This window comes from Saccopteryx leptura, chromosome 2 (genome assembly GCF_036850995.1).
Source record: "Saccopteryx leptura isolate mSacLep1 chromosome 2, mSacLep1_pri_phased_curated, whole genome shotgun sequence".
Lineage (NCBI taxonomy): Eukaryota > Metazoa > Chordata > Mammalia > Chiroptera > Emballonuridae > Saccopteryx > Saccopteryx leptura.
Window position 1 is genome coordinate 34,346,023 of NC_089504.1, and position 11,591 is coordinate 34,357,613.

Below are 11,591 nucleotides of genomic sequence, written 5' to 3' on the forward strand. Positions count from 1 at the left end.
AAAAAATACACATTTATTTCTCTCCCACCTAACAGTGCTAAGGAGAGAGGTCCAGGTGGGCAGGCAGCTCTGCTCCCCGACTCACTGCCGATGGGTCTCCTTCCCTCTTGCTGTCTGTCTGCTGCATCCCGTGCGTCCGTGTTCCTGGCAGCACAGTCAAAGCCTGTGGAAGGCAGGCCCTGTTCTCAGCCCTAGGAAGGAAAGAGAGAGGAAGTCCGTGCAGGCGATCCCTTTACTGATACAAAACTGTACACATTCGGGGTGTGCTCCAGTTACCCTGACAGAGAACTTACACATACTTAGCCACGGGGAGGAGGGGAAATGTAGTCACTAGCTAAGAGTCCCAGGAAAGAAGTGAGACATAGGGTTGTCAGATTAGATACAGGATGCCTAGTTCAATTTTAGTTTCAAACAACCCATCGTATTCTTAGTGGAAGTATGTCCCATACAATATTTGGGATATACTTATTCTTAAAAATGATTCCTTATTATGTGGAATTCAATGTGAGTGAGCATTCTGTCTTCTCCGTTGTTTGTCTGGCAGTCCCTCCTGTGAGGGGCTCGCAGTGGTGCGCCACCAGGGTCTCCACCCAGCTGTTTGTGCCTCTGAAGCTGGCTCTTAGAACGGGCAGCCCTCCGTCAGCCGCCGCCCGAGCAGAGTAGGAAAGGTGTCTGTCCCTCGACTTGCACCTGCACGCCCCAGCAGTGAAAGGTGCACTCCCTGCACGCCCCAGCAGTGAAAGGGGCACTCCCTGCACGCCCCAGCAGTGAAGAGTGCACTCGCTTTAAGAAACCCACAGCCCCAGCCACTGTCTAAACCCCTCAAGTGCTGCCTTGCTTTTCCTGGAACTGAGTCACAATAGCCTCCTAATGCTTCCACCCTTTGATCCTAGCCTTGCCCTCTGAGTCACACAGGAAAAGGTAGCTCTCTCCTCCTCCACATGGAAACTCTTTGTTAAACAGTTTAGGGCTGTGCTCTTGACAACACTTGACAGTTTGTGTGATCCCCTCCCTTATATTGTAGTAGGGTGCTCACTCCCTCCCCAGCTGCTGTCCACTCCCCGGTTCACACACATTCCCCACACTTCTCAGGGACCCAGCTGCCCGGCCTTGCATCTGATTGTTATGTAAACTGAGGGTGGCCCTCTCTATCCTGCTTTACTCTTCCGGTGAAGGCACCCTGCGGCTCTGAGTCTCTGAGACAGTCAGTGTGAGGCTCCAAGCTGACTAGTCCTGCAGATCCCTTCCACCCCCAAACCAATAATAATAATTACAGTAATATTATTATAGTAGCAGGTTACTCTTATTATGTGTCAAACACTGGACTACACTTTTATTGTATTACCTCATTTAATCTTCACGAGAACCCTGTGAGCTAGGTACTGTTATTACCCCATTCTACAGATGAAGGAACTGAGACTCAGTTCCCTCCAGCCAGTACACAGCCAGTAAGGAGCAGCCCTGGGCTTGCCCCAGGGTGTGTCCAGCTTCAGAGCCTGTGCTGTGACACTCTCCCCCCACCCCCCCCCAGCACCCACCCCCCAGGACGCTCCAGTGCAGTGGGAGTCAACCTGGTCCCTACCGCCCACTAGTGGGCGTTCCAGCTTTCATAGTGGGTGGTAGTGGAGCAACCAAAGTATAAATAAAAAGATAGATTTAACTATAGTAATTTGTTTTATAAAGATTTATTCCACCAAACTTAGCGAAAATCTGACATAAAGTACTTGGTAAATAATTATTATTATATGCTTTACCTTGCTGTAACTCTGCTTTATAAATTTTATCAAGTAAAGTTACTTCCCTACTTTATAAATCACCATTACTGTGGAACCGGTGGGTGGTTAGAAAACTTTACTACTAACAGAGATACAAAAGTGGGCAGTAGGTATAAAAAGGTTGACTACCCCTGCTCCAGTGCAAAGCCCAGGCCCCTCTCATCACAGCCTCTCCTGGAGCAGGAGCTGGCGGGCGCCTTCTTGTGTCTTCCCCAGCAGCAGCCCCTCTGGCTCGCAGCGCCCTCCCAAAGCGAGCCCGAGGTCCAGCCTGTGACCCTGTGAGCCGCTTCTTGGCTCTCCAGGCCTGGCTGCCAGGGCTGAGGCAGGGCTGGGCCGGTGCTCTGACTTAGCTGCAACCTTTGTCTTCTAGCTGGATAAAGACTTGGAAGAGGTCACCATGCAGCTGCAGGACACGCCAGAAAAGACCACCTACATTAAACAGAACCATTACCAAGAGCTCAACGACATCCTCAACCTGGGGAACTTCACCGAGAGCACGGGTAAGAGGAGGTGGAGCCCCTGGCACAGGGGTCCTGCATATCAGACACCAGCCATCAACTTTCCATTGCACAGATGAGAAACTGAGGTCGGAGAGGGGCGGGCGGGGCTGAGGTCACACAAGCAGAGCTGAAGGATCTGAAACCCACGTCTCTGGCCACAGTTCAGTGTCCATCTGGGGCCCCACCCCGCCTGGAGCTGGGGCTTCTGTTCCTCAGACCCCTGGGCTCCAGAGGCTCCCTTACACACATGGCCAGTGTTCCCAGTGTCCAGCAGGGGGCACATCATTCCTAGCAGGTGGATCGCCCGTGCTTCTCCCAGCACTCCTCAGCTTCCCATGCGCCTCATCAACGCACAGGAACGGTCAGTAGATGTGCAGGACGCTCAGGCTGCCCAGACACCTGGGCAATGCAAGCGGGAGTAACACAGGCCATTTTGCTGACATTTCACACAATTTTAGAAGATTGCCAGTGTTGGTAAGAGTGTGTCGAAATGAGCATTCTCCTGCAATGTTTTGGAAGCCAGTCTGGCACTCTCCAAATGTCAGATGTGAAACCTCTCGACCTGGCAGTTCCACTAGCCGGCACCTGCCCTGGGAAACACTCCCACGCGGACAAAGATGCAGACACATGCTGTTCATCACCATGTTATTTTTAGGGGAGAAAAACTGGAATTAACTTAAATGATCACTATCTGGGGTATTTTCATTAATTATTATACAACCAAACAAGGCACAGAATTCAGCTATTAAAAAGTGAGGTGGATCTGTTTGTGCAAATCTGGCAAGATCTCCAAGTGAAATGTAAGATGAAGGCCAGCATTGTGATACATACAGATGCGTATGTGTGTGCATAAGTGCAGTTTTTAAAAGATTTGGAAGAGTAAACAACTAATAGTTAACAGTATTCACCTGTGTGGAAGGAACCTGTATGTGCAGACAGTGGGTGGAAAGGGAATCGTTTACATTTCATTTTATACACTTCTCTTTTGTTTGCATTTTGACATTAGCATATATTTGTTTTTGTTATAAAATTAATTTTAAGTTAATGAAAAATCTTAATTTTTTATTCTTATTACATAAGAAATAAGTATTCCTTTTATAAAATTAATATATAAAATTATAATTAATTTTATTATAGTATATAATATAATTAATATAGTATAAAAGCAGTATTATATACTTAATTTATAAGATATCAATTGTTAAGAACTTAAATTGAGGTAAGTAATGAAGAAATGTCAAGAATAAAAATTATTCTTAATAATTTCAGTATCTAGAAAAGGTGGGCATTTCAAATTAGTGGGGAAATGAATTACTCAGTAAATTTCATTAGGATAAATGGGTAGCCCTTTGGAAAAAAAGTTAGATCCTTACCTCACACTTGAAACAAAAATCCAAGTGGATAAACGATTTAAATATAAAAGATGAAACCATGAATATACTAGAAGAAAGCATAGAAGAATTTATTTTATAATCTCAGAGGAGGAAAAGCCCTTTTTTAAGTTTGATGCAAAATACAGAAGCCACAAAAGAAAAGGTTGGCAAATTGAGCTGCAAAAGAAAAAATATATATTAACAGTGCAAAAGCCATCATAAGTATGGTCAACAGAGTAAGCCAAAAAATATTATAACTCAGGTTGCAAACTTATTTCTTTATATATAGGGGAAAATTGTATGTAATTGTATATAAAATATATGCAGTATAATTATATGAAAATTAATCAGAAAAAGACCAACAACCTAAAAGGAAAATGGGCAAGAGAGTCCTTATAAAAGCCAACCAGGTGGTTCTCATGCTTAGGAAAAGATGCTCAGTCTTGCTCCTCATTAAAGGAGCGCAGATTTAAAAGTGTGTGTGCCATGACATCATTCTCACATATAAGACTGGCAAAGTTCAGGGGTCAAAAAGTTGCCCAGATTGGGAGGAGACAGGTGGGAAGTGGGCATTCTCAAAGACTGCTGGTTGAAATAAAAATTGTTTTGACCCACCAGTTCCACTTCTAGAAGTTATCCTAAGGATATACGGGCAGCTGTCATTATTCATAGCACTTACGATTTATGAAGTCATTGTGAAATGTGAATTCAGGAACCCTGAACCCCACTACTCTTAGGGAAAGTACAGAATTAGGTTCCTGCAAGCCTCTTGCAGGTTGACGTTTTTGTCAAAAGATCAGTACAAAACTTTGTTTTGTGTGTGTTTCTGTTGAAAGACACCTTGTGTAATATGTATCATTGATTCATTTACATTGAACTCACAGGCAGTAACACCATCACTGACGCCTGAATAAATACATGTGGTTTCTCCAGGCACATCACGGCTTAGGACCACTAGACAGCCCTTCAGCATACAGTTAGGAACCATTTTTAACAGCGAAATCACCAACACAAAGCACAAAAATGTGAAAAACGTGGCCCTATATACACTAAAAAAAGAACACTTATAGAATGGGAGCTGAAACAGTTGGGAATGCGCACACGTTGGGCAACTCAAAGTTTTCTATACTTTCTGTGTGTGTCAGCAAATGACGTCAAAAGCATCTCGAGTATTGATTTAGGGGTTACAAGTAAATTTTAATGCATAGGAAAGTTTACAAATACAGAATCCATGAATAAGGAGAATTGTCTGTACTCACGTGGGTGTAAAATAACATGTATAAAGTTGCCTAATACAGGGGAAAAAAAACAAAACAGAAAACATTTATGACCCTCTCCAAAGGAATCCAAATCTCTCAGCAGGGGACAGGTTTTTGTATTTTATATTTCTTTAAATCTCCCCAGGTGTCTGCAGCACCGAGAGGATTGAAAGCCTCTACATCAGCATGTTCTGTGGTTACACAGTGTTTCTTTTAACAAAGGCCCCAGACATACATTTTAGCATGTATCTAATCCATTATTACTCCAAAGATCAGGGTTAGTTCAAAGTTTTCGATATTGTAAACAGTACTGATTTGAACATCTTGTATGTCTCTTCACACAGATCCTTAATTATTTCCTGAGGATAATTCCCGGAATTGGAAATTCTGAGCCAAAATATATGCACTTTCTATAGTGTTGGATGCTTATTGACTGTGCCCTTCAGAAAGATTCATTTAATACCCACCACCGCCGCCGCCGCCAGAAGTTTACTATTATTATTCCTTTCAATTCTTGGAAAACATACCGTGGAGCTTTTTTTGTCACCACGTCCCTATGTAGTGAAAAGGGCCTTCAAGTTAGAGCCTCTAATGTGTAAGTTAGGTAGCCTACATTGGTTGACCTGGTCTCCCCCTCTTTCTTGGAGAAAAGGAGGGCACAAGGCAGGCCACACACATCTGCAGCACGCCACACACATCTGCAGCACGCCACACACATCTGCAGCATGCCACACCGTCCCTGGGCGGAGCTTCTGGGCTCCCTGCCTTGCTCCCAGGAGGGCTGCTGAGGAGACCAGGGCTTAGACGATGCACAGGGATGCTGGGCTCTTTTGCATTCTCTCTCCTGGGACAGCATCCTAAAAAGACTGCATTGTCAAGTTTTAAAAATCAAGTTAATGTAATGTGTTGTAATACTGTTGTTTCACATTCAGATGGGGGAAAGGCCATTTTAAAAAATCACCTCGATCAAAATCCCCAGCTGCAGTGGAACACAACAGAGCCCTCACGAACATGCAAAGATCCTATAGAAGATATAAACTCCCCAGAACAGTAAGTACCTTCTCCTTGAGACTTATTGCCAAAGAGCACGTGACTCCTGCAGGACAGCTTACAATCTGCACCGTGTTTTCTCGTGCATTATTTTATCGGAACTCCACAGCAATTCTGTGATGCAGGTCAGATGACAATGCTCATTTTACAGGTGAGACTTAACATCATCCAAAAAAGGGAGGTGACTTGTCAAAGCTCACCCAGTTGCTAAGTGCAGGAGATAGGATTTGAACTCCCGTCTGTCCAATATCAAATTCCATGTTCTCCGTTGTAGCACACTGCCTTTGTTATGTATTAAATTTAATCTTGCTAGATGCGTTTATTTAACCATGATTTACTGAGACCTACTATGTATCAGACACAGCAGTGAAGAAAAAAGACAAAAATCTGTCCAGTAAGACAATACTTTAATTAAAAAAGCAACACCTAGTATGTTAAGTGATAGATGCTTTGGAGATAAATAAAGCAGGGAAGGGGGTGAGGAGTAGTTGAGACAGGGTGGTCAGAGAAGGCTCCACGAGAAGGTAACATCTAAGCAAAAACCTGGACATCCCAGTGTGCTTTGTTCCCACCGGTACTTTTTGATTCTTCCCAGCTCACAGCAGGTTGGAAAAGAGAGATTAGAAATGTTAGCCCTGCGTGTTGGCTCCTAGGAAGTGACAGGCAGTGAGGACCCAGCAAAAACAGCTGAATCACTAACTGCCGTGTCATCTGGGGCCAGTCAGTGTTAGAGCTAATAGCCGCTCAACCCAATTAGCTCCAAGGCTCTCCTCCCCCTGAGCATTCTTCCCTGACCCTGCTCCTCTCAAGCAGGACCCTGTGCACTTCCATAGCTATTCATGGCACCTGATTTATGGGTGCTTTTAACGTTCATCTTTTTATGTCAGTTATTTGAGGAACTAACTGGCTTACACTCCAGAACAATTACTAGTGGCTACATGGCATGCATCAGCGGCTTGCCTATCGGGTCCCTCCATTAGCATGCCCACACCTTGACGGTAAGGTATGGCTCTTCACATGTCCCTGGGACTGAACACAGGCTCAAGCTTTGAGTATGTTCCTGGTGTCTGTTGAATGAGTGAAAATATAAACAGGATCCCAGCAGAGAGCAGAGTTCTACAGTTCTGACAACCAGACAGGTGCCCACCTTGCCCAGGTAGATGGCCCTGCTGGGAATGCTGGGACAGAGCACCTGTTCCCAGGTCAGAGCTTATTCTTCAGCTCCCTTTCCCTGGCTCCTGCCAACACTGTCTTGCCTTAAGGAATTGATCAAAACTGCTATTACACAGAGTCAACTTTAATTTCAAAATGAGATCTCCAACACCTTTATCTCATGAGCACTTATGAAGTATCTTTTGGGAGAAGCCCTTCTGTCCAACAGGTCCTTAGGGAGTGGGGCAGCCCTGCATCTGTCCTCATCATCTCAGATCCCCACCAATGCCCTTCTTACAGTCTAGGGCAGCGGTTCTCAACCTGTGGGTCGCGACCCCGGTGGGGGTCGAACGACCAAAACACAGGGGTTGCCTAAAGCCACTGGTCTAGGGCACAACCTATTGGGAGGAGACAGCCCCTATGAACTGATTGGCCTCCTCCACAAAGCTCTGTGGTTTAACAGAAGCAAGAGTCCTACCTTGCTTTGCTTCTGGCTGTGTTTCCATAAGCAAAGTTCCATAAACTCATCTTTATAATGGAAATAATGCTTTTGCCTACTAGATTTTTGTGAAGATCTAGGGTTTGTCCCACCTGCACGGCCAGGCACTGGGAACACAGAAGGCCTAAGATTACAAGGACTGTAACATCCCAGCTGCCGTGGACAAGTGCACAGAGCGCAGCTGAGCAGAGCACGGGCAGCGGCCGGGGCACAATCCCCCCCACATCAGCAGCCTCCATGACCTGCCGGCCACTGTGAAGGCGCCCAGGAGGTGTGGCAGTGAGAAGGGAGTCGGGGGCAGCTCCCTTTCGCTCCGCCCCTGCGTCCCTCTTACAGACCCAGCCCTGGCTCTGGTTCTTCAGGCTGCCGTCTCAGAAGTTTACTGAGGGCTCTGGGGGCTTCGAGAAGAAGGGGCTACCTCTCTGAGGGAGTTAGCACAAAGAGGGTGACATTTGAACTGGATCTTGAAGGAAGAGCAGCTCATCAGATCAGGAAGTAAACAAGGGCATTTCCCGTGGGGGGAATAGGTTCACAAAGGCACGTTGAGTGGCCATGAGCAGTGTTCTAGGGAAACTAGCTGCCAGAGGGTAGGGTTTTCATAGAGAAGGATAGAAGAGTCAACTGGAGAATCTACCAAGAGACAGGATCTTAGAGAACCCTGAGTGTCCCATCATGCTAGTCACCACAGGAGCCGAAATACCAAAAAGGAACCTATTTGAACTGGCCCAGCAGGAAGGGCTGAGGTCCTGGGCAAGGCAGGGGAGGCAGAGCCAATGGGGAAGGACAGATCAGCTGCGAAGCCTCAAGGGGATGGAGCCCAAAGCCAAGCCCATGTGGAGGCTTGCAAGAATAAAGAGTGAAAACTATGCAGCAAATCCCTGTTGGAAGGGCAAAGCCTTGTCCTTAAGAATCACTGGAAGCTCAAGAAGCATCCTCCTTGCTTATCGGCTCCCTGGCTATTCCCAGGGCAGTAATTGGCACGGGTAAGCCTGCATTAAATGCCTGCTAGACGGGTGAATGGTTAGGTGATAGGATGCACAGATCTCGAAGTCAGAGAAAACTGTGCTCCTGCCAGCAGCCTCTTAGCCAAAGCAAGTCCAAGGAACTTTCTGGTGAGCAGCCATATAGCCTTCACTAACACTCCTCCCTCTCTCCCTCTCCCTGCCACAGCATCCAGCGCCGGCTGTCCCTCCAGCTCCCCATCCTCCACCACGCCTACCTCCCGTCCATCGGAGGCGTGGACGCCAGCTGCGCCAGCCCCTGCGTCAGCCCCACCGCCAGCCCCCGCCACAGACATGTGCCGCCCTCCTTCCGAGTTATGGTGTCGGGCCTGTAAGGGTGGTAGGCCTGGGGCCGGGGTCTCCCTCATGACGGAACCACACAGAGCAGGGGTGTCTGCTGTAGGAACACCGTCGGATCTGGCTGCAGAGAAACTGGGCACCACGGCTGGCCTCGCGGGACGGCTGGGACGGCACTCAGGTGGACAGGGCGGGCGCGCTCGGCACCTGGCCTCGCGCCTTATTTGTGAAGTTTTTATTCTTTCACGAAGAAGAGGCACGGAAATGACTTCTTCCTTAATGTTTGCAAGCAGGAAGAACTGGGATATTTGCAACTTTGAGGGGGATAAAAAACATCCTAGACAAGGAAAGAGTCACTAGAACTCCAGCTAGAAGTCACTGAACAGCCTTGGGAAGAGAAAGGGCTTCTGGAGAAGCGGCTCTGCCTCTGCAAACACGTCACTGGCCGTGGCCCCCAGGCCAGCCCTTCCCCCCCTGGGGAAGGCGGTGGGCAGGGCAGCCAGGCCCCCAGCTGCCAGTCCGGCCAGCCCTGGCCTTCTGCACAGGAGCCGGCAGGGAGGCCGCCAGGCGCACGCAGCTCAGCAGCTGGCAACCCGGGGCGGGGGTGTGGGAGCAGGCTGACTCGCATGCCTCCCGGTGGGACCTGACTCTGATAAATGTCACACATTAACACAATAACACCCATTCTGGACCGTGGGGATTTAGGGCACGTCACTGCAGACATGCTCTGCAGCATTCACCGACAGTCGGTCATGCATCCTCCACGTTGGCCATGTCCTTGTGTTTGTATCAGGTGTTCCCGGTAATAAGGGGACCACCTGAGCTAATCATGGAATGTCTGTTCCCAGCATACACAAATCAGAAAGATTGTGCACTTTAACCTCTCTCATCAGCGCCCAAGGGCTCGCCAGGTCGTTGTTGTTTTTTTTTTCTTTCCCACTGACTTTGTTTCTGACCAAAGTGAATCATGGGCATTCTTCTAGAAGACGTCCCTGTAGTCGTAGGGGAAAGAGTTGCTAGCTGAGGGCTTCCCTCAGCTTCCAGAAGGCAGCCTTCAGTCCAGACAAGCCGGTGAGCTGTGCCCATGGGGGTCCCAGGGGTGATCAGTCAGCACTCTGATTCTCCTTCATAAGATCACTCTTCCCGTTTAGTTGAGCCTCGAAGAGCACCGGCCTGAGAGTAAGACGGACCTGGGTTCAAGGCTACTCCGCTGCTGACAGCCTCCATGATCTTGGGCAAGTCACTAGTGTCTCTCTGAGCCTCAGTTTCCCCTCTCTAACAAGTTGGGGTTGAAAAAAACACCCATCCTGCCTACCTCACAGGGTCATGCTGAGGATCAAAACTCGATCTCATGCAGGAAAGCTTCATCCCAAACAGTGAAACGGCCCTGACCCGTGAGATACCAGGATGACCATGCCCTTCGGCCCTCACAGCAGCAGGGGAGCAGCCCAGAGGGGCACCCAGCACAGTCCTCTCCCAGGATCAGCCAGCGGAAGAGAGGCTCCCTACGACGACTTCTGTGACATTCCTAGACAGGTTCATTCTTTGCTAAAGAAAGGCCTGAATGACAATGTCCAGGACGTCTGCACAACCGAGCAGTCGCTCACTCCCTAAAGAAACCAATGGCAGCTTCCACAGGCAGGCAATAATCTCTTCCCAGACCACTGAAGTCAGGAATATGCTGCTGTCACCACCAGGCTCCGACAAAAGGGCCCGCGGGAATCTTACAACATTTCAGAACACCCTGTTTCATGTAGCATAGCTTTCCTTCCCCCTCCCCCAAAGAGAGGTTATGGAGGTACTGTAGCTTTTAGGGAAAAAAAAAAATGTCAACACATCACGTGACTTCAAGTTGAAGTCATTGTCCGTTGAGACACTAAAAATCAGTGTTGTCACTCACTGTGTATTACCAGTATTTACTTGCTTTCTTGATTTCACCAAAATCAGATTTAATTTAAAGGGCCACATTAATTTTTCAAAGAGAAAGAGATAGTTCGTTGTACATAATGTATACACACACACACAAAATAAAATACCTGTAGAAATATTATTCCAGCATAGCAGGAAAAAAAAAAAAAAAGAAACAAAAGTATTGGACAGTCGGTGGTGCGTGTGTGCGTCTGTAACCCATCGTGACCCGAGCGTGCACATCTCCTAGGTTAACCCACAAAGTACATTCTCTGTCTTGATACTGTAGGTTCACCCATTTTTTTAAGTTTCCCTGCAAATAACAAGACCCACAGAAGTGACTCTAGCTATTTAACGGTCTGTCCTTTTATACGCAGCCAACACACCGTACATTTCCAAAAAGGCTCCAGCCTGAAGGTGTTTTCCAGTGACGTTAGTGCACAAACGCTTTAATTAGACTGGAACTGCCAGAATCCAATGTAAATGAGGAGTTTCTCCTGCCCCTACTGCATGGTATCAATTTTTAATAAATTGTTGCAAATTTGTTTTTATGAATAAAAGGGAGAAAACTGTGGTCTTTCATGCCTACTCTGAAGCCCCAAATGCAGGTCATTTCAGGCCATAGTCCTCTGCCCAGAAACTCCAGGGATGGCTCTGGGGTCGCCAGCTCAGCACTGTCCCTTCCTTCAGAAGCTGCCCTCTCCTGCCTTCTGGTGGCAGTATCGGAGCTGCCCGGTTACCATGCGACCCGGCTTCTGGGTCTCCCCACAGGTGGGG

At 47.5% G+C, this 11,591-nt stretch overlaps 1 protein-coding gene across 1 annotated transcript in view; it reads left to right on the forward strand.

Annotated features, from left to right (window-relative positions):
• GABBR2 (gamma-aminobutyric acid type B receptor subunit 2) overlaps positions 1-11,388 on the forward strand; it is a 383,643-nt gene extending 372,255 nt beyond the window's left edge. The window contains exons 17-19 of the mRNA XM_066367578.1: positions 2,146-2,275; positions 5,840-5,957; positions 8,779-11,388. Coding sequence (XP_066223675.1) covers positions 2,146-2,275; positions 5,840-5,957; positions 8,779-8,944 — 414 coding nt within the window. The 3' untranslated portion in view covers positions 8,945-11,388. The remainder of the gene's footprint in view (positions 1-2,145; positions 2,276-5,839; positions 5,958-8,778) is intronic.
• The last annotated feature ends 203 nt before the right edge of the window (positions 11,389-11,591 follow it).